At 54.1% G+C, this 26,994-nt stretch overlaps 1 protein-coding gene across 1 annotated transcript in view; it reads right to left on the reverse strand.

Moving 5' to 3' along the window:
• entr1 (endosome associated trafficking regulator 1) overlaps positions 1-26,994 on the reverse strand; it is a 66,239-nt gene that overhangs the window by 653 nt on the left and 38,592 nt on the right. The window contains exons 2-7 of the mRNA XM_072487814.1: positions 26,495-26,616; positions 19,193-19,651; positions 16,588-16,661; positions 15,045-15,156; positions 7,977-8,040; positions 2,373-2,511 (exon numbers count right to left, since the gene is read on the reverse strand). Of these exons, the coding sequence (XP_072343915.1) occupies positions 2,373-2,511; positions 7,977-8,040; positions 15,045-15,156; positions 16,588-16,661; positions 19,193-19,651; positions 26,495-26,616 (970 nt within the window). The remainder of the gene's footprint in view (positions 1-2,372; positions 2,512-7,976; positions 8,041-15,044; positions 15,157-16,587; positions 16,662-19,192; positions 19,652-26,494; positions 26,617-26,994) is intronic.

Here is a 26,994-nt window from a genome sequence, read left to right on the forward strand (position 1 = left end):
GGGGCGGGGGTGGATCGAGGGGGGGCGGGGTGGATCGAGGGGGGCGGGGTGGATCGAGGGGGCGGGGTGGATCGAGGGGGGCGGGGTGGATCGAGGGGGGCGGGGTGGATCGAGGGGGGCGGGGTGGATCGAGGGGGGGCGGGGTGGATCGAGGGGGGCGGGGTGGATCGAGGGGGGGCGGGGTGGATCGAGGGGGGCGGGGTGGATCGAGGGGGGCGGGGTGGATCGAGGGGGGCGGGGTGGATCGAGGGGGGCGGGGTGGATCGAGGGGGGCGGGTGGATCGAGGGGGGCGGGGGGGTGGATCGAGGGGGGCGGGGTGGATCGAGGGGGGCGGGGTGGATCGAGGGGGGGCGGGGGGTGGATCGAGGGGGGCGGGGTGGATCGAGGGGGGCGGGGTGGATCGAGGGGGGCGGGGTGGATCGAGGGGGGCGGGGTGGATCGGGGGGGCGGGGTGGATCGAGGGGGGCGGGGTGGATCGAGGGGGGCGGGGTGGATCGAGGGGGGCGGGGTGGATCGAGGGGGGCGGGGTGGATCGAGGGGGGGCGGGGGGTGGATCGAGGGGGGCGGGGTGGATCGAGGGGGGCGGGGTGGATCGAGGGGGGCGGGGTGGATCGAGGGGGGCGGGGTGGATCGAGGGGGGCGGGGTGGATCGAGGGGGCGGGGTGGATCGAGGGGGGCGGGGTGGATCGAGGGGGGCGGGGTGGATCGAGGGGGGCGGGGTGGATCGAGGGGGGCGGGGTGGATCGAGGGGGGCGGGGTGGATCGAGGGGGGCGGGGTGGATCGAGGGGGGCGGGGTGGATCGAGGGGGGCGGGGTGGATCGAGGGGGGCGGGGGTGGATCGAGGGGGGCGGGGTGGATCGAGGGGGGCGGGGTGGATCGAGGGGGCGGGGTGGATCGAGGGGGGCGGGGTGGATCGAGGGGGGGCGGGGTGGATCGAGGGGGGCGGGGGGGGTGGATCGAGGGGGGCGGGTGGATCGAGGGGGGGCGGGGTGGATCGAGGGGGGCGGGGTGGATCGAGGGGGGCGGGGTGGATCGAGGGGGGGCGGGTGGATCGAGGGGGGCGGGGTGGATCGAGGGGGGCGGGGTGGATCGAGGGGGCGGGGTGGATCGAGGGGGGCTGGGTGGATCGAGGGGGCGGGGTGGATCGGGGGGGCGGGGTGGATCGAGGGGGGCGGGGTGGATCGAGGGGGCGGGGTGGATCGAGGGGGCGGGGTGGATCGAGGGGGGCGGGTGGATCGAGGGGGGCGGGGTGGATCGAGGGGGGCGGGGGGGTGGATCGAGGGGGGCGGGGTGGATCGAGGGGGGCGGGGTGGATCGAGGGGGGCGGGTGGATCGAGGGGGGCGGGGTGGATCGAGGGGGGCGGGGTGGATCGAGGGGGGCGGGGTGGATCGAGGGGGCGGGGTGGATCGAGGGGGGCGGGGTGGATCGAGGGGGGCGGGTGGATCGAGGGGGGCGGGGTGGATCGAGGGGGGCGGGGTGGATCGAGGGGGCGGGTGATCGGGGGGGGGCGGGTGGATCGAGGGGGGCGGGGTGGATCGAGGGGGGCGGGGTGGATCGAGGGGGGCGGGGTGGATCGAGGGGGCGGGGTGGATCGAGGGGCGGGGTGGATCGAGGGGGGCGGGGTGGATCGAGGGGGGCGGGGTGGATCGAGGGGGGCGGGGTGGATCGAGGGGGGCGGGGTGGATCGAGGGGGGCGGGGTGGATCGAGGGGGGCGGCGGTGGATCGAGGGGGGCGGGGTGGATCGAGGGGGGCGGGGTGGATCGAGGGGGGCGGGGTGGATCGAGGGGGGCGGGGTGGATCGAGGGGGGCGGGGTGGATCGAGGGGGCGGGGTGGATCGAGATGGGGCGGGGTGGATCGAGGGGGGCGGGGTGGATCGAGGGGGGCGGGGTGGATCGAGGGGGGCGGGGTGGATCGAGGGGGGGCGGGGTGGATCGAGGGGGGCGGGGTGGATCGAGGGGGGCGGGGTGGATCGAGGGGGGCGGGGTGGATCGAGGGGGGCGGGGTGGATCGAGGGGGGCGGGGTGGATCGAGGGGGGCGGGGTGGATCGAGGGGGGCGGGGTGGATCGAGGGGGGCGGGGTGGATCGAGGGGGGCGGGGTGGATCGAGGGGGGGCGGGGTGGATCGAGGGGGGCGGGGTGGATCGAGGGGGGGCGGGGTGGATCGAGGGGGGCGGGGTGGATCGAGGGGGCGGGGTGGATCGAGGGGGGTGGGGTGGATCGAGGGGGGTGGGGTGGATCGAGGGGGGCGGGGTGGATCGAGGGGTGTGATTTGTGTCTCCATCCTAAACACAATACCCCCCCAACAAAATCTCCAAGTTCAGATTGGCCCATACCCACGTCCTTCCTGTGTGGAGGGACAGGTTATACCTGACTGAGCTCTCAGCTCCTTCTGCAGCTTTTATGAGATAGTCTGAGGCAAGCCGGGCATTGCTTTTTGCAGAGTTCAAAGCGACAGAATCTTCAAACCGAAGCCTCTCGTTCTCAGATTTCCACTTTTGCAGCTCAGCTGTCACAGAAATCACACAATGTGATCAGAGAGCGCCGGGGGAGAGAGAGAGCGGGGAGGGGGAGAGAGAGAGCGGGGAGGGGGAGAGAGAGCGGGGAGGGGGAGAGAGAGAGAGAGCGGGGAGGGGGGAGAGAGAGAGAGAGCGGGGAGGGGGAGAGAGAGAGAGAGCGGGGAGGGGGAGAGAGAGAGAGAGCGGGGAGGGGGAGAGAGAGAGCGGGGAGGGGGAGAGAGAGAGCGGGGAGGGGCTGAGAGAGAGAGCGGGGAGGGGGAGAGAGAGAGCGGGGAGGGGGAGAGAGAGAGCGGGGAGGGGGAGAGAGAGAGCGGGGAGGGGGAGAGAGAGAGCGGGGAGGGGGAGAGAGAGAGCGGGGAGGGGGAGAGAGAGAGCGGGGAGGGGGAGAGAGAGAGCGGGAGGGGGAGAGAGAGAGCGGGGAGGGGGAGAGAGAGAGCGGGGAGGGGGAGAGAGAGAGCGGGGAGGGGGAGAGAGAGAGCGGGGAGGGGGAGAGAGAGAGCGGGGAGGGGGAGCGAGGAGAGCGGGGAGGGGGAGAGAGAGAGCGGGGAGGGGGAGCGAGAGAGCGGGGAGGGGGAGAGAGAGAGCGGGGAGGGGGAGAGAGAGAGCGGGGAGGGGGAGAGAGAGAGCGGGGAGGGGGAGAGAGAGAGCGGGGAGGGGGAGAGAGAGAGCGGGGAGGGGGAGAGAGAGAGCGGGAGAGAGAGAGCGGGGAGAGAGAGAGCGGGGAGAGAGAGAGCGGGGAGAGAGAGAGCGGGCAGGGGAAGAGAGGGAGCGGGCAGGGGAAGAGAGGGAGCGGGCAGGGGGAGAGAGAGAGCGGGCAGGGGGAGAGAGAGAGCGGGGAGAGAGAGAGCGGGCAGGGGAAGAGAGGGAGCGGGCAGGGAAGAGAGGGAGCGGGCAGGGGAAGAGAGGGAGCGGGCAGGGGAGAGAGAGAGCGGGCAGGGGGAGAGAGAGAGCGGGCAGGGGGAGAGAGAGAGCGGGCAGGGGGAGAGAGAGAGCGGGCAGGGGGAGAGAGAGAGCAGGCAGGGGGAGAGAGAGAGCGGGCAGGGGGAGAGAGAGAGCGGGCAGGGGGAGAGAGAGAGCGGCAGGGGGAGAGAGAGAGCGGGCAGGGGAGAGAGAGAGCGGGCAGGGGGAGAGAGAGAGCGGGCAGGGGGAGAGAGAGAGCGGGCAGGGGGGAGAGAGAGAGCGGGCAGGGGAGAGAGAGAGCGGGCAGGGGGAGAGAGAGAGCGGGCAGGGGGAGAGAGAGAGCGGGCAGGGGGAGAGAGAGAGCGGGCAGGGGGAGAGAGAGAGAGCGGGGCAGGGGGAGAGAGAGAGCGGGCAGGGGGAGAGAGAGAGCGGGCAGGGGGAGAGAGAGAGCGGGCAGGGGGAGAGAGAGAGCGGGGCAGGGGGAGAGAGAGAGCGGGCAGGGGGAGAGAGAGAGCGGGCAGGGGGAGAGAGAGAGCGGGCAGGGGGAGAGAGAGAGCGGGCAGGGGGAGAGAGAGAGCGGGCAGGGGGAGAGAGAGAGCGGGCAGGGGGAGAGAGAGAGCGGGCAGGGGGAGAGAGAGAGCGGGCAGGGGGGAGAGAGAGAGCGGGCAGGGGGAGAGAGAGAGCGGGCAGGGGGAGAGAGAGAGCGGGCAGGGGGAGAGAGAGAGCGGGCAGGGGGAGAGAGAGAGCGGGCAGGGGGAGAGAGAGCGGGCAGGGGAGAGAGAGCGGGCAGGGGGAGAGAGAGAGCGGGCAGGGGGAGAGAGAGAGCGGGGCAGGGGGAGAGAGAGAGCGGGCAGGGGGGAGAGAGAGAGCGGGCAGGGGGAGAGAGAGAGCGGGCAGGGGGAGAGAGAGAGCGGGCAGGGGAGAGAGAGAGCGGGCAGGGGGAGAGAGAGAGCGGGCAGGGGGAGAGAGAGAGCGGGCAGGGGGAGAGAGAGAGCGGGCAGGGGGAGAGAGAGAGCGGGCAGGGGGAGAGAGAGAGCGGGCAGGGGGAGAGAGAGAGCGGGCAGGGGAGAGAGAGCGGGCAGGGGGAGAGAGAGCGGGGAGGGGGGAGAGAGAGCGGGGGAGGGGAGAGAGAGCGGGGAGGGAGAGAGAGCGGGGGAGGGGGAGAGAGAGAGCGGGGAGGGGGAGAGAGAGAGCGGGAGGGGGAGAGAGAGAGCGGGGAGGGGGAGAGAGAGAGCGGGGAGGGGGAGAGAGCGGGGAGGGGGAGAGAGAGAGCGGGAGGGGGAGAGAGAGAGCGGGGAGGGGGGAGAGAGAGAGCGGGGAGGGGGAGAGAGCGGGGAGGGGGAGAGAGTGGGGAGGGAGAGCGGGGAGGGAGAGGGAGCGGGGAGGGAGAGAGCGGGGCGAGAGAGCAGGGAGAGGGAGAGAGAGAGAGCGAGGAGGCGTAGAGAGCGGGGAGGGGGAGAGAGCGGGGAGGGGGAGAGAGCGGGGAGGGGGAGAGAGCGGGGAGGGGGAGAGAGCGGGGAGGGGGAGAGAGCGGGGAGGGGGAGAGAGGGGAGGGGGAGAGAGCGGGGAGGGGGAGAGAGCGGGGAGGGGGAGAGAGCGGGGAGGGGGAGAGAGCGGGGAGGGGGAGAGAGCGGGGAGGGGGAGAGAGCGGGGAGGGGGAGAGAGCGGGGAGGGGGGAGAGAGCGGGGAGGGGGAGAGAGCGGGGAGGGGGAGAGAGCGGGGAGGGGGAGAGAGCGGGGAGGGGGGGAGAGAGCGGGGAGGGAGAGTGAGCGGGGAGGGAGAGTGAGCGGGGAGGGAGAGTGAGCGGGGAGGGAGAGTGAGCGGGGAGGGAGAGTGAGCGGGGAGGGAGAGTGAGCGGGGAGGGAGAGTGAGCGGGGAGGGAGAGTGAGCGGGGAGGGAGAGTGAGCGGGGAGGGAGAGTGAGCGGGGAGGGAGAGTGAGCGGGGAGGGAGAGTGAGCGGGGAGGGAGAGTGAGCGGGGAGGGAGAGTGAGCGGGGAGGGAGAGTGAGCGGGGAGGGAGCGAGAGCGGGGAGGGAGCGAGAGCGGGGCGAGAGCGCGGGGAGGGGCAGAGAGAGCGCGGGGAGGGGCAGAGAGAGCGCGGGGAGGGGCAGAGAGAGCGCGGGGAGGGGCAGAGAGAGCGCGGGGAGGGGGCAGAGAGAGCGCGGGGAGGGGCAGAGAGAGCGCGGGGAGGGGCAGAGAGAGCGCGGGAGGGGGCAGAGAGAGCGCGGGGAGGGGCAGAGAGAGCGCGGGGAGGGGCAGAGTGAGAGCGGGGAGGGGCAGAGTGAGAGCGGGGAGGGGCAGAGTGAGAGCGGGGGGAGGGGCAGAGTGAGAGCGGGGAGGGGCAGAGTGAGAGCGGGGAGGGGCAGAGTGAGAGCGGGGAGGGGCAGAGTGAGAGCGGGGAGGGGCAGAGTGAGAGCGGGGAGGGCAGAGTGAGAGCGGGGAGGGGCAAAGAGAGCGGAGAGGGGGCAGAGAGAGAGCGGGGAGGGGCAGAGAGAAAGCGGGGAGGGGCAGAGAGAAAGCGGGGAGGGGCAGAGAGAAAGCGGGGAGGGGCAGAGAGAAAGCGGGGAGGGGCAGAGAGAGCGGGGAGGGGCAGAGAGAGAGCGGGGAGGGGGGAGAGAGAGAGCGGGGAGGGGGAGAGAGAGAGCGGGGAGGGGGAGAGAGAGAGCGGGGAGGGGGAGAGAGAGAGCGGGGAGGGAGAGAGAGGGGGAGGGAGAGAGAGCGGGGAGGGAGAGAGAGCGGGGGAGGGAGAGAGAGCGGGGAGGGAGAGAGAGCGGGGAGGGAGAGAGAGCGGGGAGGGAGAGAGAGCGGGGAGGGAGAGAGAGCGGGGAGGGAGAGAGAGCGGGGAGGGAGAGAGAGAGCGGGGAGGGAGAGAGAGAGCGGGGAGGGAGAGAGAGAGATAAAGTGGGGAGGCGAGAGAGAGACAGCGGGAGGGGGGAGAGAGAGAGAGAGAGAGAGAGAGAGCGGGGAGGGAGAGAGAGAGAGCGGGGAGGAGAGAGAGAGAGCGGGGAAGGGGAGAGAGAGAGAGACAGCGGGGAGGGGTTTTGGAGAGGAAAGAGAGAGAGAGTGGGGCGGGAGAGAGAGAGCGGGGGAGAGAGAGAGAGAGAGAGACAGCGGGGAGGGGTTTGGTGGAGGAGAGAGAGAGAGAGAGAAAGTGGGGAAGGGAGAGAGAGAGCGGGGAGGGAGAGAGAGAGCGGGGAGGGAGAGAGAGAGCGGGGAGGGAGAGAGAGAGCGGGGAGGGAGAGAGAGAGCGGGGAGGAGAGAGAGCGGGGAGGGAGAGAGAGAGCGGGGAGGGGGAGAGAGATAAAGTGGGGAGGGCGAGGAGAGAGACAGCGGGGAGGGGGGAGAGAGAGAGAGAGAGAGCGGGGGAGGGAGAGAGAGAGAGAGAGACAGCGGGGAGGGGTTTTGGAGAGGAAAGAGAGAGAGAGTGGGTGGGGGAGAGAGAGCGGGGAGAGAGAGAGAGAGAGAGCGAGAGAGTGGGGAAGGGAGAGCGAGGAGAGAGAGAGAGAGAGAGAGAGAGAATGGGGAGGGAGAGAGAGAGAGAGAGAGAGGGGAAGGGAGAGAGAGAGCGGGGAGGGAGAGAGAGAGCGGGAGGGAGAGAGAGAGCGGGGGAGGGAGAGAGAGAGCGGGGAGGGAGAGAGAGAGCGGGGAGGGAGAGAGAGAGACAGCGGGGAGGGGAGAGAGGAGAGAGAGAGAGAGCGGGGAGGGAGAGAGAGAGAGCGGGGGAGGAGAGAGAGAGACAGCGGGGAGGGGTTTTGGAGAGGAAAGAGAGAGAGAGTGGGGCGGGAGGGAGAGAGCTGGGAGAGAGAGAGAGAGAGAGAGAGAGAGAGACAGCGGGAGGGGGTTTTGGAGAGGAAAGAGAGAGAGAATGGGGAGGGAGAGAGAGGGAGAGAGAGGGAGAGAGAGAGAGAGAGTGGGGAAGGGAGAGTTATGAATTAGAGCTTCGGTCTCTGATCATTATCCTGAAAGCAGTGATCTGTTTTTTTAAAGCACAATTACCGCAGAAAACACTCAGTAATTCTCAGTGATAGATGAAAGCTGTAAATATTAGACTTTAAGACGTAGGAGAGCGGTTGGCCACTCGGCCCATCGAGTCTGCTCCACCATTCAATCAGATCATGCCTGATCTGTTGATAATCCTTTACTCCCGCCTTATCCCCATAACTCTCGATTCCCTTACTGATTTGAAACCTGCCTCGGGGCAGCATGGTAGCGCAGTGGGTTAGCCCTGCAGCCTCACGGCGCCGAGGTCCCGTGTTCGATCCGGCTCTGGGTCACTCTCCGTGTGGAGTTTGCACATTCTCCCCGTGTCTGCGTGGGATTTCTCCCCACAACCCAAAGATGTGCAGGGTAGGTGGATTGGCCATGCTAAATTGCCCCTTAATTGGAAAAAAGAATTGGGTACTCTAAATTATATATTTTTTGAACTGTATCTCTCGGCCTTGAACATACTCAATGGGCCCCAGCTTCTCTACAGCTCTCTGCGGTAAAGAATTCCAGATTCACTACCCTCAGGAGAAATTCCTCCTCACCTCAGTCTGACAGGGGCCATTACTGTACCTGCTGCAGTATAAATTCCTGCTTCAACTTAGTCACCGTGTTCTCGGCTTTCATTGCCCGTTTCTGAAATCGAGAGAGATCGAAATCATTTACCTCAATATCAAACCAACACTTAATTTCAAATTAACTTACGGGATGTGGGCGTAGCTGGTTAGGTCAGCATTTAGTGCCCATCCCTTGTCAGACATTTTAGTTGCTGTGATATGAAGAGTCTAAAGTTCTGTTCCTTTTTCACCAACACACATTTATTTCATTCCAACAGCCTTTGCACAAAACTCTAACTACACATCACCCTGACAGAGGCCACCTGAAGCCCCTTTACATAGCAGTGTCAATTAATGGATACTTAACATAAATGAGACAACTAATTGCAATGTCTCTTAACCCATTACTTAACAGTCTCCCCTTCCTTGGAGAAAAAATAAAATGAGGTGAAAACAAAATTTCAAGATACTCAAACACACATGATTTCCCCCCCCTTTTCTTTTTGTTTGGACGAGAAAGAAAAAAAAAAGTCACAGAAACAAGCGCCCTTCATTCACAATATCCAAAAGTTTCTGTGAACTCGCCCCTCTTTTCGTAAAACAGTCTGACAGTTGATAGCTCCTGTCGACCCATTTAATTTTTGTTATTTCCCCTCTGTCCAACATCTGCTTCAAACTTGCGATGTCTATCCGTAACCTCTTTTCATTGACACTTTTTGTAGAGTGCACATTTTCCCCCTAGGGGTTTATTGTCAATGTGACAGTCAATAGGTATATTACCCTAATCCAAAATGTCTGTCAATATCATACTTATATAAAAGGCCATACCACCCGCCTCTACAAGGCTTAACGTCTCAGCAGCCAAAGTGCTTTTTACCACTCTCCTTATTTTCTTTGTTTCCCACACAAGCGGGCAACATTTACCATTGTTCCCCAAAAGGAAAATTATAAAACCTCCTGCACTTGAAACCCCATCACGTAGGACTCATCACTATAAACTATGAGTTTCAAGTGCCTAAGGTCACCTAAAACCGGGAACCTCAAAACACACTCCTGCATTTTTAGTTTGGCCAACGCTTTATTTGCTCTTATTATGTCTTCCACTTTGGGATCATTCATTTTTGTACTCAACTCTAAGACATCAAAACTCACGTCCGGTCTAGTCTGTCTGCCTAACCAGTTCAGTTGCCCAATTAAACTTCGCAGTTGCTCTTTTTCTATCTTTGAAACCATTGCGTCTTTTTGTGAAACTCGGCCACGACTAATTGCTATTGGGCTGATGCTTTCCAAATAAGTTTGCGGACGTAAAGTTGCCCCTAACTTAGTCTGTCCAATTTCCAGTCCAATATATTTAAATGCACCGGAAGCCTGACTTCCAACCCTGAATTCTTTCCTCAAACCAGAGATTACAATAGCTTCAAAATCACGAGTCCCACTCCACAAAAAATCATCGACATGCATCATAAAAATGCCAGAAAGGTTTCCTTTATAGTGCCAGTAAAACATTGCAGGATCTGCTTTCAACTGGCAACAGCCTAACTTCACTGACCTTACCAAAAAATACCAGACTCTAGATGCATTATTTAATCCATATACACATTTGTTCAACTTCCAGAGTACCCCTTCTGTGTTAGCTGCTTCTTTAGGAGGACGGAGGAAAATGTCTCTCTGGAGCTGATGCCCCTGCAAAAAGGCAGCTTTTATATCTATAGATTTGCATTCCCATGCCTTTGTGGCTAATAGAGCCAAGAAGATCTTTAAAATACCCTGTCCTGCTGTAGGTGAATCAACCCTTAAATCCTGATCTACTAAGTTTTCTTCAAATCCCCTTGTCACAAGCCTGGCCTTTGCCTTAGAAGTTCCATCTGGAAGAACCTTTTCCATGCAAATCCATCTGTGGGATAGAGCTCTTTGTCCCCTATCCGGTACTTCCGTGTATACCCCAAATTCACTCCAACTATGCAATTCTTGCTGTTTAGCTTCTTTGATAACTTTTTCATCTAATTTATTTGAAGCTACCAAAATCTCACGTGCATGTGGGCTTCTACTCCTATTAGTATTCGTAGTCTTACTCATGTTCCGAGATCTTGATAAACTACGTCCCCTCTCCCGCCTGGTATCTCGTTCTGTACTGCTACTGCTTGATCTTTCCCTTCTGCTGTGGGATGTCCTTTCAATAGTTCTCGACCTTTTCCTGCGGACCTGTTCACTATCCGATGTACTATCTGAACTGGCATTGCGTTTCTGTGCCCTCAATTTTTGAAGTTTTCCCAATCCATTGTCTTGACTCCTTCCCCTGAATGCTGTACATTCAACCAATGTTTATACTTTCCAGTGGCCTTCCCTGTTCTAATTCATCAGAAGTGTTGTGTTCCTCCACAGAAACCCTGTCTATATCAGTTAATTGGTCCTCATAGTTCTGTAACACATGCGTACCAAATGACTCTGGTTCCTCGTCATGTCTGTCTGCTCTGTCTAAATTTGAAAATTTGTAATCTGTACCCATTATCCTTGATGAATGTACCCTAACAGTTTGATTACCATGTTTCAAAATAATTGTTTTGCCATCTATGCCTATGATCTTCCCTGGGCCTTTCCATTCATTAGAATTGTTTCTCTTATAGTATATCATGCCTCCTTGCTGAAAAAACGGCATCGGATGGCCGTACATTAGGTCTTAAAGCTCTGCGAATTCTTTCAGAGACTTCTGCTTCCAAAAAAGCTTTTCTACTGCTATGTAATGCATTTAAATGTTCAGCAAAACCAGAGCTAATTGTAGTCCCCTCCCAAGCTGGAGGCTGGTCATCCAAAATGGACGGAATTTTAGGATTTCTACCAAACACTAATTGATAAGGACTATAGCCCCCAACCATCTGCAATGAATTCTTTGCATCTACTGCCCATGCTAAAGCTGAATTTAGCCTGCAATTTGGTCGATCTGCCAAAATTTTCGATGACAGCATGATTTCTTTCACAGACACCATTACTAAATGGGCTTTCTGCAGCCGTATTCATAACTCTGATATTCATGTTTTCACACATATCCCTAAACTCATCATTAGCAAATTCTTCCCCATTGTTCGTAAGGAATTTTGCCGGTGGGCCCATTCCTGTCCCTATCCATTTTTCCACGATTTGATCCAGAATTACTCACTTTTCTTTACTTCGTACAATCGTTGATTGACTAAATCTGGTTGCTAAATCTACAAAATGCAAAATAAATATATTATTTGCTTTATCCCAGATCTTAAGGTCCATGGCCACAATGTCGTTAAAATCCCTGGCCAAAGGTAGGGTTACTATCGGTCGTGCTGGTGTCCTTCTGCACTTCCTACAAACTTCACAGCGGTCACTAACCTGTTCTATTAGTTTAGTATAGTCGTCATCCCTTACCCCTGCATCCTTTAATAAATTTTTCAGCCTCCGAGGAGACGGATGTGCAAATTGCCTAAGCAGTTTTAATACCACAAGCTTATCAGCTAAAGTCCCATTTTCAACTGCCATTAACACATCCTTAACCACTCTACTTGAAATATTATTTGTCAGTAATGGAATACAATAGTGTCCCGACTGTGTAAATTGTAAGTCCACCGCCTTTCCAAAAACTGTTGCCTTATCCTGTTCCATATCGTTTCATGTGTGCTTTCTTCATCGACGGTCTGCTCAGAAGCAAAGGTATCTCACTTGATACAACATCCGTGCTAATGAAATGATTCACTCCGGCAATATTGCAAGGGATCACCACTCTTTTCAGCGACTTCAGAGTATTATCATCCCCAAACCTGAAACTTGTGGAACTTTCAAATTCCTTAACCTTGTTACGATTTTCAGCATTCAAAGAGTCCAGGTAACATTTTAACCAGTCAATTCCACACACAGTAGATGTGCAGCCACTGTCCAATACAGCACAGTTGAAGGATTCTGCAACCAACACCCTCATTACCGGTGTAAAACTGCTTGTCAATAGGATAATGCCTTCTTTCTGGTCACTATCGTTTTCCTCTTCTGACTCTTCTGTGTCACGTGTCGCTTCAAAAACTCTATCATAACAAATTGGACAGTTGAAAGCATAATGGTATTGAGAGTCACATTGAAAACATCAATTTATCATGCCCCGTGCATTTCTGGGGTTCATCTTCCTATTGTAGGTTCTAACTGGGTTTCTGTCGTCATCATTTCCTTGTCTCGGTCTCCTTCTATAGTCTTGAGCCCTGTTCGTAGCCATACGATTTCGCCATCCTGTTAGTAGTGTATCTTTCATATTCTGCCTTATTGCAGGCTGACCTATTTGGGTCATCAGAGCCATCGGAATCGAATGTTTCCCCAGAAACTTTTGTAAAGCTTTTGTCATCTGTTCGAATAAGGTATCCCTATCAGTAAACTGAACTCCTGTCAAAACCAGGAGCCTATCCATGTTGCTCACTCTAGCACAGTCAAGTAATTTAAAGGCCAACACAGACTGTGGAAATTCCAGGTTGTGTTTCTGCAGCCTTTTATATAGTCTGCCAAATTCCATTATATAGTCTTCCATGGAGATATCCTCCATTTTCCGGAACTTATCAAAATCCGACCATGCTTCATACGCACTTAACAAGTCATCTTTCTTATAAATCTTATCCATATAATGTAATAAAGTCTCCAGACCTTCTTCTGAGTCTAACTCTTCCAATTCCAGCTCAGAAAGCACTTTGTTTCGGATTTTACTGCCATATGGTAGAGAAAGAGCCAATGCCATACCTTGTTTTCTCTTTCCCAAAGCAGTTACCTTAGTCCACATGACTACTGCACTTCTCCATTGGTCGTACGATTCCCTTTCAGAAAATAAGGGAGGATAGTCATATCCAGCCATCTTTATCCTCGGTTCAGCCGTATATCCCTTTTTTTTTTTCTTTTCTCACTCACTCCTTGGTTTGATCTGGAAAAGTTGTATCTTTCAACCCTTCACATTTACACAGCAACCATCCTCTGCTACCAACTGTTAGACGTTTTAGTTGCTGTGATCTGAAGAGTCTAAAGTTCTGTCCCTTTTTCACAAACACACATTTATTTCATTCCAACAGCCTTTGCACAAAACTCTCACTATACATCACCCTGACAGAGGCCACCTGAAGCCCCTTTACATATCAGTGTCAATTAATGGATACTTAACATAAATGAGACAACTAATTGTAATGTCTCTTAACCCATTACTTAACATCGCTGGCTGCCCTTCAGAAGGTGGTGGTGAGCTACCTCTTGAACCACTGCAGTCCGAGGTGTAGGACCACCCACAGTTCGGGAGGGAGTTCCAGGACTTTGCCCCAGCGACAGCAAAGGAACGGCCGATATATTTCCAAGTCTGGATGGCAAATCCAGGCGGTGGGGTTCCCGGGGATCGGCTGCTCTTGTCCTTCTCGATGGCTGTGGTTGTGGTTTGGAAGGTGCTGCCTAAGGAACCTTGGTGAATTCCGGCAGTGCCTCTTATAGATGGTACACACGGCTGCCACTGTTCGTCGGTGGTGGAGGGATTGAATGTTTGTGGAAAGAGGAGCAATTAAGCGGGGCTGCTTTGTCCTGGATGGCGTCAAGCTTCTTTTTTTAGCAATGTTTTTAAAACTTTTTATTCTCCTCATTTTCATCAATAAACAGCCAAAGAAAAAACAAACACAATAAGAATCCCTCACACACAAACCGCCCCCCCCTACTCAATATACAAAACATCCACCCGCACACTCCAGGTTAAAAAAACCCCACAAATTAACAATCAATCCATAAACAGTGTCACCAAAGACAACAATACTGCCAACCGCATCCCCCCCCCCCCCCCCCAATGTTCAATGGCGACCAATTCTCAGAAGTGCTTAATAAACATCCCCCATGAAATGGGAAACCCTTCCTTCACCCACTTCAGCAGAGACTTCACCTTCCCGAGAGTCAAAGAAATCCCCACCCCCAGCCCGCCAAGCCGTGTCACAGGGTGGAGAAGCTGACCTCCACCCCAACAGGACCCGCCTCCGGGCAATCAGCGAAGTAAAGGCTAACAACCTCTGCCCCCGCTGCCGCCAGAGGTGGTCCGGCTCCCCACCGAAATGGCTTCATGGGGCCCTGCTTCCAAGTTCACGAGCACTACCCTCGAGATGACCCTGAGAAACCTCCCTCCAACACTCACATTCCACATAACTGTCTCTTTTTAAAATAAATTTAGTGCACCCAATTATTTTTCTTTCCAATTAAGGGACAATTTAGCGAGGCCAATCCACCTAACCAGCACATCTTTGGGTTGTGGGAGTGAAACCCACGCAAACACGGGGAGAATGTGCAAACTCCACACGGACAGAGACCCACGTAACTGTCCTAACCAGGAACCCCCCCCCCACCCCCCCCCCCCATCATCGTGACTCCAGGCTATGCCCACTGGGCTTGGCCCCCCCCCATCCCATTGTTACCATGGTAACAATCATAGAATCTACAGTGCAGAAGGAGGTCATTCGGCCCATCGAGTCTGCACCGGCCCTTGGAAAGGGCACCCCAGCTAGGCCCACACCTCCACCCTCTTCCCGTAACCCAGTAACCCCACCTAATTTATCACGGCCAATCCACCTAACCTGCACATTGTTGGACTGTGAGGAAACCGGAGCACCCGGAGGAAACCCACGCACACACGGGGAGAACGTGCAGACTCCGCACAGACAGTGACCCAGCGGGGAATCGAACCTGGGACGCCAGAGCTGTGAAGCAACAGTGCTAACCACTCTGCTACCGTGCCACCCGCAACATTGATGTACTTTTGATCAGCAATTGTTTTATTTCCTTAAAATCCTAATTTTCCTTTTGCAATTCAGTTGTTAGTTGTGCCAAACATCGTCTTTCTGAAAGGGTTGGTCAAGCGGCTCGAAGTGATGCTCAGCCACCAGTGGAATAGGATCATGGGAATTTGCCGCGTGGCCTCGGACGTCACTTATCTCTCCACCAATAGCAGAAAACTGCAGATTGCCGGCTCGGTGTCTCATTGCTGTTTGTGGCAGTTCTCAGGATCACAACCTCCATTCCATCCGCACACCCCACCCCCCCCAACACACACCCACCCACCGGGACCCCTCTCACCGTCATCAGCTGCAGATTCTCCTCCACGTGCTGAACCATTGATTCTAACGCTCGTGTCTCCTTCTCCTCTTTGATTTTCCTTTTCTCCAGCGCCTCCTCCAGACGCTTGGTCCTAGGGAAGTGGCCAGCGGATATCCAGTGTTACAAATGCTGAGAGGTTTCCAGTTTCTGACTCTCTTTGTGCCCCTCACGGGGAAATCAATCAAATAAATTTAGAACAGTACAGGCAATGACCATAGAATCCCTATAGCACAGGAGGAGGCCATTCAGCCCATCGAGTCTGCACCCGGCCCTCCGAGAGAGCACCCTACCCAGGCCCACTCCGTAACCCCACCTAACCTTCGGACACGAAGGGGCAATTTATCACAGCCAATCCACCTAACCTGCACATCTTTGGACTGTGGGAGGAAACCGGAGCACGTGGAGTTTTTATTTCAGAATCTTGGCATCCACAGCGTTTATCGTACAGCAGTACTGAAGCTTGGTCCTCGCTGGCTGCACTGCATTTCCATCCCAAGCTCCCTTGGCTGAAAGAACGGATGTCGGGCCAGGGCAGGACTGGCTCGAGCGATGGCCAATTGAAGGAGGTTTCATCGAGCTTGTTCTGAAGAGGGAAGCCAGTTCCCGAAGAACATTACAGTGTGTCAGCCATCCTCACTTCGTGGCTCTCCCATCCCTGAATCAGAAGGTTCCGGGATAAAGACCTACTCCAGGGATTCAAGAGAGAGATCCAGCCTGACACTCCAGTGTAGAACTGGGCAGCGCGGTAGCACACGTGGATAGCACTGTGGCTTCACAGCGCCAGGATCCCAGGTTCGATTCCCCGCTGGGTCACTGTCTGTGTGGAGTCTGCACGTTCTTCCCGTGTCTGCGTGGGTTTCCTCCGGGTGCTCTAGTTTCCTCCCATAGTCATAAGACGTGCAGGTTAGGTGGATTGGCCATGATAAATTGCCCTTAGTCTCCAAAACAGTTAGGAAGGGTTATTGGGTTACGGGGATAGGGTGGAAGTGAGGGCTTAAGTGGGTCGGTGCAGACTCGATGGGCCGAATGGCCTCCCTCTGCACTGTATGTTCTATGTTTACAGAGCAGGCACCATCGTGGCTGGCGGGATGGAGAATGCGACCCATTGTCTTTGAGATGTGACACTAATCTAAAGCCCTATCTACCTCCTTGAATGGGTGTAAACGTTTGCACGCCACTATTCTGTGTAAGAGCTGGAGGATTCTCCTCGGTGTTCTGGTTACTGTTCATCCCTCAATCAATAAATCTGGTGATTATCATTTTGCTGCTTGTGGAAGCTTGCTATGCGCAAATCTGTCTGCCCATTCCCTTTATCACAGCAGTTATTACCCTTCAAAAGTACTTCACTGACTGCAAAGTGTTTGGACAAACCCGGCGGTTGGGCGAGGAACAATATGAAGCAAAGATTTTCTTTTTATCCCCCATTTACAATGGGGAAAAGGAAAGATTTTGAAATGTTATAGCACCGATTCTCATGTAATCACATACCCTTTCGGTCTCCTATAATCTGAGCTCTTCATACCTCTGTACGTGGACTTTTACCACTTGCTTTGCTTCCTTATTTTGCTTTCGGAGCTTTGCATTTTCTTCTTGGAGCTGAAAGAGGAATGAGAGTTTATACCAAACGATTCCTGTGCCCAGTATCGCTGGAGATAATCGTGGCTCCCTCTCCTCCAGGCTCCACTCCAACTCTCTCTCGGCCCATTTCACATCTTCCACCTTCAGCTAATACAAAACTCAGCGGTTAATGTCCTAACGCACACCAAGCACTCTTCACCCTGTGCTCACTGGCAAAACTCGGATTTTAAAATTCTCGTCCTCGTTTTCAAATCCCTCTGGAACTCGCCCCTCCCTATTTCTGTAATCCCCTCCATTACTGTACCTCTTGGAAATATCTGCACTCCTCCAATTCCGGCCTCTTGAGCATCCCCCGATTCCCGTCGCTCCACCATTGCTGGCCATGCCTTCAGCTGCCTGCATCTCTGAAATTCCCTCCCTATCTCTCTCTCTATTCCTCGTTCCCCCCATCAATTGCTTCTTAATGGAACAGCTTGCATTTATATAGCGCCTTTAACGCAGTTAAATGTCCCAAGGTGCTTCCACAAGTGTTAGAATGAGATTTATCATCAAACCAAGTTAAGCGATATTATCACAGGTGACCAAAGGTTTGGACAGAGAGAAAGGCTATAAATAAACTGACCTCTTTAAAAAGCCGACCTCATGTCCAAGCTTTTGGTCACCTATCCTAATTTCTCAAGTAACTTGGTGCCAAATTTAAGAACATCAGGAACAGGAGGAGGCCATTCAGTTCCTCAAAGAAACTGTGACACACACACCCAAAATCTTTTCTAAACTCCAATGAATATCGGCACAACCTGCTCAATCTTTCCTCATCCGACAAACCCCTTCATCCTAGGAATCAGCTGAGTGAATCTTCCAATGCAAGTATCTCCCTCCTTAAATAAGGAGATCATAACTGGACACAGTCCTCCACCCTGTACAGTTCGAGCAAGATTCCCCCACTTTTATACACCATTCCCCTTAAACTAAAGGCCAATATTCCATTTGCCTCGTGATTACTTGCTGTAACTGCATACGGATTTCTTGTGATTCATGTACAAGCACACCCGGGTCCCTCTGCACTGCAGCATTCTGCAATCTCTCCCCATTTAAATAATATTCTGCTTTCTATTCTTCTGCAACATCATATACTCCGTTATAATCCAGCTGCCATTTTCTTTGCCTACTCATTTAAGATATCAACATTCCTTTGTGTCAAGGGGCGGCACGGCGGCGAGGTGGTTAGCACTGCTGCCTACGGCGCTGAGGGCCCGGGTTCGAATCCCGGCTCTGGGTCACTGTCCGTGTGGAGTTTGCACATTCTCCCCGTCTCTGCGTGGGTTTCAGCCCCACAACCCAAAGATGTGTCTGTCTAGGTGGATTGGCCGTGCTAAATTGCCCCTTAATTAGAAAAAAAATAATTGGGTACTCTAAATTTATAAAAGAAAATATGACTTTGTGTCCTCCTCACAACTTGCTCTCCTACCTATCTTCATATCGTCAGCAAATCTGGCTGTAATACCGTCGGTCTCTTCATCCAAGTTATTAATATAGATTGCAAATAGCTCAGCCCCAGCACTGATCCACTAGTTACAGTTTGTCATCCTGAAAATTATAATAAAATTATTATAATAATCTTTATTATTGTCACAAGTAGGCTTACATTAACACTGCAATGAAGTTACTGTGAAAATCCCCTAAATTATCCATTCATCCCAACTCTCTGATTCCTGTGAGTTAGCCATTTCTCTCCCCATGCTGATATCATCCTCAACACCACAAGCTCTTATCCTGTGTAGGAACCTTTTATGCAGCGCCTGATCAAAATCTAAATACATTCCATCTACAGGATCCCCTTTATCCGCCAGCTTGATACATCCTCAAAGCACTCCAATAAATTAGTCAAAAACCATTTCCCTTTCACAAACCCATGTTGACTCTGCCCGATAGTATTATGAGGTTCTAAGTGTCTTGCTACGAAGTCTCGGTAATAATAATTCTCATATTTTCCCAATGACAGATGTTAGGCTAAGTGGCCTCCAGTTTCCTACTTTCAGTTAGTCTTTCTGTTATATTTAAACTACATGTGCAGTTTATCCAATCCACCGAGACCTTTCTGGAATTTTATTTTTGAGAGTCACCCCGAGAAGCATCGAGGATGTCTTACTGTTATGGGTGCTCTACAAATATAGTTTTGTTAGAATTGTTCTGCCTTAAAGCTATCTACTGTCTGTGGACCGATCCTTTGTTATCCTTTCTTTTGTCCCTTTATCATCCCGATTGCCTTGCACCATCATCCCTTTTGCCATTCAGTCACTCCTCTTCCCCCACTCTCCTTGTCCTTTTGTTCTTTCCTTCCTTCCCCCTCTCTTTCTCTAACTGGGTACTTGCTTCAAACCTGTCACATCTCCAACTTCTTCCAGTTCTGACGGGTCAATGATCTGAAACGCTAACCGTTTCTCTCTGCACAGACACTACCTGACCCACCCGCTGAGTATTTCCAGCATTTTCTGTTTTTTATTTCAGATTCCCCGCACCTGCAGTATTTTAGTTTGGATTGAACTTGCCTTTTCATTGGTCAGCAGCTGGCTTTGATAGAGGACTTCCCCCACCAGGTCAAAATGATCTCTTGGAGGGTCAGGTTCGTCGCATGGGGCCCCGGGTTGCGAGGTCTTTTCCCCGAAGATGTAATCCTTCTCCTCTCCTTCCTCCGGGCTTCCCTCCTCCTCCTCCTCGTCCACGAGCCACTCTGAAGGTGTGAACTGGACAGTGTCCTGCTGTGGGAGCTCAGCAGGGTTCAGGGTTAGCGGCAGGTACGATACACCGCAAAGCGTGTCAGAGAAGCTGAACTCGTGAGCGGCCTCAATAACGGCGGGTTGGTATGTTTCACTCCAGTCATCGTCCTCGTCTTCCAATGAAGGGCTGTGGGCCTTCAGATCTGGGAAATGACGCTCCGGAAAATGCAGGCTCAAACTCAGTCCTTTAGGGGCAGTAGTTCCCCCCTCAAAGGAAATTCCCGCGGGGTTCTGTGGGAATGAGTGATGGGGGTATGAAAACATTGTACATGGAACTGACAGAAAATAACACTTGCCAAGGATTTGTGACTTATCGTTTAAAAATCAAAATGGATGGTTAGCATTGTTGATGCATCCCACAAGACAAACAATATGGGGGCGACAATTTTAATAATTACAGTAAGTGTTAGAATCATTGAATCTTACTACACAGGATATCATTCAACGATGACTTCCGGGTGCGGCGATGACCAGCTGAGTCGCACGTTTCGGCAGCTCCCTGTGAAACGGACTTTTGGGCTCTTGATAGGAGCCCCAACGGCAATTTTGACGGCTAAAAACACTGTGCGGTAAACCAGAAGGGAATCCCCCCTGGATACGGATGGAAAAAGGAGGAGAGAGTGGCCAGATTGCAGTGGATCCTTTAGAACAGCGGCAAGGAAGGCAAGCAAAAACTAAGATGGCGTCGGAAGGTGGCAGTTTAACATGGGGCCCTGAACAACAAGAGTTCTTGAAATGCTGTGTGGAAGAGATAAAAAAGGAAATGAAGGAAGAGCTGTTGGCCCCGATACTACAGGCGATCGGAGGGCTAAAGGAGGAACAAAAGACCCAGGAGCGGGAGCTTCGGGTCGTGAAGGCAAAGGCAGCCGAGAATGAGGACGATATACAGGGCCTGGTGGTGAAGACGGAGACGCAGGAGGCACATCAGAAACGATGTGTGGAAAGGTTGGAGGCACTGGAAAACAACGCAAGGAGGAACAACCTGAGGATTCTTGGTCTTCCTGAAGGTGCGGAGGGAGCGGACGTCGGGGCATATGTGAGCACGATGCTGCACTCGTTAATGGGAGCGGAGGCCCCGGCGGGTCCGTTGGAGGTGGAGGGAGCATATCGAGTGATGGCGCGAGGACCGAGAGCAGGAGAAATTCCCAGAGCCATAGTGGTGAGATTCCTCCGTTTTAAGGATAGAGAAATGGTCCTTAGATGGGCGAAGAAAACTCGGAGCAGTAAATGGGAGAACGCGGTGATCCGCGTTTATCAAGACTGGAGTGCGGAGGTGGCGAGAAGGAGGGCGAGCTTTAATCGGGCCAAGGCGGTGCTTCATAAAAAGAAGATAAAATTTGGAATGCTGCAACCGGCAAGACTGTGGGTCACATATCGAGGGAGGCACCACTACTTTGAGACGGCGGATGAAGCGTGGACTTTTATTGTGGAAGAAAAACTGGAATGAGCGGGTTATTAAAAAGAACGTTTGAACAAAGTGGTGGGGCGAATGTGGGGGGCAAAGAGGGGTTTTATGTACTAATCCTGCGATGTGGTAACTTTTCTCTCTCCCACAGGTGGTGATGGGGGGAGGAGGGGAGGTGGAGGAGATGGGGCGTTGGCCATTGGGGGCGGCGTCAAGGGAGCAGCGCGGGCTTGGTTCCCGCGCTATGATAATCATGGCGGGAATAGAGAAGCAGGAAGGAGGGGGCGTCGCACGGTGCGAGCCGAGGTCACGGGGGGAAGCCGAGGTCAGCCAGAGTTTGCTGACTTCTGGGAGCAACATGGGGGGAGTAATTACGCTAGCGGGGGATCTAGCGGGGGGGGTGGGAGGGGGGAATTACTGGGTTGCTGCTGCTGGGGAGAGGGGGGAGCTGGTATGGGAGAGGATGGGCGGGGGGGCACCGCCTGGGGGAGATACAGCTGCGTGGGAACTGGGTGAGGAGCTGGAAAAAGGTGATGGCTAATCGACAAGGGGGGGGGGGTAGGAAGCCCCCCAACTCGGCTGATCACGTGGAACGTGAGAGGGCTGAACGGGCCGATAAAGAGGGCACGGGTACTCGCACACCTTAAGAAACTTAAGGCAGATGTGGTTATGTTACAGGAAACGCACCTGAAACTGATAGACCAGGTTAGGCTACGCAAAGGATGGGTGGGGCAGGTGTTCCATTCGGGGCTAGATGCGAAAAACAGGGGGGTGGCTATATTAGTGGGGAAGTGGGTAATTTTCGAGGCAAAGACTATAGTGGCGGATAACGGGGGCAGATACGTGATGGTGAGTGGCAAACTACAGGGGGAGACGGTGGTTTTGGTAAACGTATATGCCCCGAACTGGGATGATGCCAATTTTATGAGGCGGATGCTAGGACGCATTCCGGACCTAGAGATGGGAAAGCTGATAATGGGGGGAGATTTTAATACGGTGTTGGAACCAGGGCTGGATAGGTCGAAGTCCAGGACTGGAAGGAGGCCGGCAGCAGCCAAGGTGCTTAAAGATTTTATGGAGCAGATGGGAGGTGTAGACCCGTGGAGATTTAGCAGACCTAGGAGTAAGGAGTTCTCGTTTTTCTCCTATGTCCATAAAGTCTACTCGCGAATAGACTTTTTTGTGCTGGGTAGGGCATTGATCCCAAAGGTGAGGGGAACGGAGTATACGGCTATAGCCATTTCGGATCACGCTCCACACTGGGTGGACTTGGAGATACGGGAGGAAACAGGAGGGCGCCCACCCTGGAGAATGGACATGGGACTAATGGCAGATGAGGGTGTGTGTCTAAGGGTGAGGGGGTGCATTGAAAAGTACTTGGAACTCAATGATAATGGGGAGGTCCAGGTGGGAGTGGTCTGGGAGGCGTTGAAGGCGGTGGTTAGAGGGGAGCTGATATCAATAAGGGCACATAAAGGGAAGCAGGAGAGTAAGGAACGGGAGCGGTTGCTGCAAGAACTTTTGAGGGTGGACAGACAATATGCGGAAGCACCGGAGGAGGGACTGTACAGGGAAAGGCAAAGGCTACATGTAGAATTTGACTTGCTGACTACAGGCACTGCAGAGGCACAATGGAGGAAGGCACAGGGTGTACAGTACGAATATGGGGAGAAGGCGAGCAGGTTGCTGGCACACCAATTGAGGAAAAGGGGAGCAGCGAGGGAAATAGGGGGAGTGAGGGATGAGGAAGGAGAGATGGAGCGGGGAGCGGAGAGAGTGAATGGAGTGTTCAAGACATTTTATAAAAAATTATATGAAGCTCAACCCCCGGATGGGAGGGAGAGAATGATGGGCTTCTTGGATCGGCTGGAATTTCCCAAGGTTGAAGAGCAGGAAAGGGTGGGACTGGGAGCACAGATCGAGGTAGAAGAAGTGGTGAAAGGAATTAGGAGCATGCAGGCGGGAAAGGCCCCGGGACCGGATGGATTCCCAGTCGAATTCTATAGAAAAATATGTGGACTTGCTCGCCCCGGTACTGACGAGGACCTTTAATGAGGCAAAGGAAAGGGGACAACTGCCCCCGACTATGTTTGAAGCAACGATATCGCTTCTCTTAAAGAAGGAAAAGGACCCGCTACAATGCGGGTCCTATAGACCTATTTCCCTCCTAAATGTAGATGCCAAGGTCCTGGCCAAGGTAATGGCAATGAGAATAGAGGAATGTGTCCCGGGGGTGGTCCACGAGGACCAAACTGGGTTTGTGAAGGGGAGACAGCTGAACACGAATATACGGAGGTTGTTAGGGGTAATGATGATGGCCCCACCAGAGGGAGAAACGGAGATAGTAGTGGCGATGGATGCCGAGAAAGCATTTGATAAGGGTGGAGTGGGATTATTTGTGGGAGGTGTTGAGGAGATTTGGTTTTGGAGAGGGGTATGTTAGATGGGTGCAGCTGTTGTATAGGGCCCCAGTGGCGAGCGTGGTCACGAATGGACGGTGATCTGCATATTTTCGGCTCCATAGAGGGACAAGGCAGGGATGCCCTCTGTCCCCATTATTGTTTGCACTGGCGATTGAGCCCCTGGCGATAGCGTTGAGGGGTTCCAAGAAGTGGAGGGGAGTACTTAGGGGAGGAGAAGAGCACCGGGTATCTTTGTATGTGGACGATTTGCTACTATACGTGGCGGACCCGGCGGAGGGGATGCCAGAAATAATGCGGATACTTGGGGAGTTTGGGGATTTTTCAGGGTATAAATTGAACATGGGGAAAAGTGAGTTGTTTGTGGTGCATCCAGGGGAGCAGAGTAGAGAAATAGAGGACCTACCGCTGAGGAAGGTAACAAGGGACTTTCGTTACCTGGGGATCCAGATAGCTAAGAATTGGGGCACATTGCACAGGTTAAATTTAACGCGGTTGGTGGAACAGATGGAGGAGGATTTCAAGAGATGGGATATGGTATCCCTGTCAATGGCAGGGAGGGTGCAGGCGGTTAAGATGGTGGTCCTCCCGAGATTCCTCTTTGTGTTTCAGTGCCTCCCGGTGGTGATCACGAAGGCTTTTTTTAAAAGGATTGAAAAGAGCATCATGGGTTTTGTGTGGGCCGGGAAGACCCCGAGAGTGAGGAAGGGATTCTTACAGCGTAGCAGGGATGGGGGGGGGCTGGCACTACCGAGCCTAAGTGAGTATTATTGGGCCGCTAATATTTCAATGGTGAGTAAGTGGATGGGAGAGGAGGAGGGAGCGGCTTGGAAGAGATTAGAGAGGGCGTCCTGTAGGGGGACTAGCCTACAGGCTATGGTGACAGCCCCATTGCCGTTCTCACCGAGGAACTACACCACAAGCCCGGTGGTGGTGGCTACACTGAAGATTTGGGGACAGTGGAGATGGCATAGGGGAAAGACTGGAGCCTTGGGGGGGGTCCCCGATAAGAAACAACCATAGGTTTGCCCCGGGGGGAATGGATGGGGGATATGGAATGTGGCAAAGAGCAGGAATAACGCAACTGAAAGATCTGTTTGTGGATGGGAAGTTTGCGAGTCTGGGAGCGCTGACCGAGAAATATGGGTTGCCCCAAGGGAATGCATTCAGGTATATGCAACTGAGGGCTTTTGCGAGGCAACAGGTGAGGGAATTCCCGCAGCTCCCAACACAAGAGGTGCAGGACAGAGTGATCTCAAAGACATGGGTGGGGGATTGTAAGGTGTCAGATATATATAGGGAAATGAGGGACGAAGGGGAGACTATGGTAGATGAACTAAAAGGGAAATGGGAAGAAGAGCTGGGGGAGGAGATCGAGGAGGGGCTGTGGGCAGATGCCCTAAGCAGGGTAAACTCGTCGTCCTCGTGTGCCAGGCTAAGCCTGATTCAGTTTAAGGTATTACACAGGGCACATATGACTGGAGCACGGCTCAGTAAATTTTTTGGGGTGGAGGATAGGTGTGCGAGGTGCTCGAGAAGCCCAGCGAATCATACCCATATGTTTTGGTCATGCCCGGCACTACAGAGGTTTTGGATGGGGGTGACAAAGGTGCTTTCAAAAGTAGTAGGAGTCCGGGTCGAACCAAGCTGGGGGTTGGCTATATTTGGGGTTGCACAAGAGCCGGGAGTGCAGGAGGCGAGAGAGGCCGATGTTTTGGCCTTTGCGTCCCTAGTAGCCCGGCGCAGGATATTGCTAATGTGGAAAGAAGCCAAGCCCCTGGGGGTGGAGACCTGGATAAATGACATGGCGGGGTTTATAAAGCCAGAGCGGATTAAGTTCGTCCTAAGGGGGTCGGCTCAAGGGTTCACCAGGCGGTGGCAACCGTTCGTCGAATACCTCGCAGAAAGATAGACGGAATGGGAAAAAGAAGGCAGCAGCAGCAGCCCAGGATCGGGGGGAGGGGTGGGGGGGGGGGGGGGGGGGGAGGGGTGGGGGGAGGGGTGGGGGGGGGGGGGAGAGGAGGAACCAGAAGGACTCTCAGGGTTGTTAATATATACTGTATAATATGTATAGGTCGTTGCTACAGATAATTATATATTGGACTGTTAAATTATATTTTTGGAGAGTGTTACTTGTGACAAGGCAGTTGCCAATTAGGGCTAGTTTTCATTTTTGTTATTTATTATTTATTAATTTTTTGTTTATAAAATAGGTCATTGTTATTTGTGTTGTTATAATATTGTGTAAAGGATGCACAATGTACTGTGTTGGTTGACCAAAAATTTTCAATAAAATATTTAATTTAAAAAAAAAGGATATCATTCAACCCACCATGCTGGCTCTTTGAAAGATCTCTCCAATTAGTCCCACTGCACAGCTCTGGCCATCTGAATAGCAATGAGGGAGGGGCAGTAAATGCTGGTCTTGGCAGCAATGCTGCCATACCATGAACAACACAAAAGAAATGGGCCCCTAAAGCCTCATTCAATATCATGATTCCTTCAGTCACTTCACTTTGTGCTTTCTCTCCGCAGCCCTCAAATCCCTCAACACCCAAAAATCTATTAATCCCTATCTTTAAAAATAATTTTAGAGTACCCAATTCATTTATTCCAATTAAGGGGCAATTTAGCATGGCCAATCCACCTACCCTGCACATTTTTGGGTTGTGGGGGTGAAACCCTCGCAGACACGGGGAGAATGTGCAAACTCCACACGGACAGTGACCCAGAGCCGGGATCGAACCTGGGACCTCGGCGCCGTGAGGCAGCAGTGCTAACCCAATGTGTCACCGTGCCGCCCTATTAATCCCTATCTTGAACGATTCGACTTCCGCAGCCCGCTGGGATGGAGGATGCCAAAGATTCACCACCCTTTCTACATTTCTCCCTATCTCATTCGTAAATAGCAAAACCCGGGGCAGCACCTTGGCGTTGTGGTTAGCGCTGCTGCCTCGCCGCGCCGAGGACCCGGGTTCGATCCCCACACTGGGTCACCATCCGTGTGGAGTTTGCACATTCTTCCCGTGTCTGCGTGGGTCTCACCCCCACAACCCAAAAAGATGTAATCGTAGCTGGATTGGCCACGCTAAATTGCTCCTCAATTGGATTTTTTTTCAAAACGTTAAATGACAAAACCTGTAACCCAGGATAAGAAGTCCTTGTTCGGTCTCAGCATCCAGGGGAATCGGAGTTCAAGGCACTGTCCAAAGCACATTGTTACTGTAGCTGAGAATGGGTGTACAGCACCTTCAGTTGTTGGTGTCTCTGGGTTTTCATCACTTTCTCCTTTACTGTTGATTGACTTTTGATCTTGACAAACTCCTTGAAGGAGAAGGGGTTGGTTTCATCAGCATCCTCTTCCTTTACACCTAGATGCAGTAAACGAAAACCGAATGATGCAGCACAATAACTATTATAAACTTCAGCTGAATGAGCTACCTTGGTCAGGACAGTGTTGGGCAATTAGATTTATGCTCAGTTCCTGGAAGTGAGAGGAAAAAATATCAACCGAAGCTTCTGCTCTGGAACACGTCCAGTGGCCCTTACAGGCCAGATTGCGCGATGTCCCATCCCCACTCATGAGGAACAAAGAAACCAGTATTATTTACCATAGTGCAAGCTGCCACTCTGCAGGTAGCACTCTCTACACTGTCAGAGGGTCAGTACTGAGGGAGTGCCGCACTGTCAGAGGGTCAGTACTGAGTGAGTGCCGCACTGTCAGAGGGTCAGTACTGAGGGAGCGCCGC

This window comes from Scyliorhinus torazame, chromosome 22 (assembly GCF_047496885.1).
Source record: "Scyliorhinus torazame isolate Kashiwa2021f chromosome 22, sScyTor2.1, whole genome shotgun sequence".
NCBI classification, from domain to species: domain Eukaryota; kingdom Metazoa; phylum Chordata; class Chondrichthyes; order Carcharhiniformes; family Scyliorhinidae; genus Scyliorhinus; species Scyliorhinus torazame.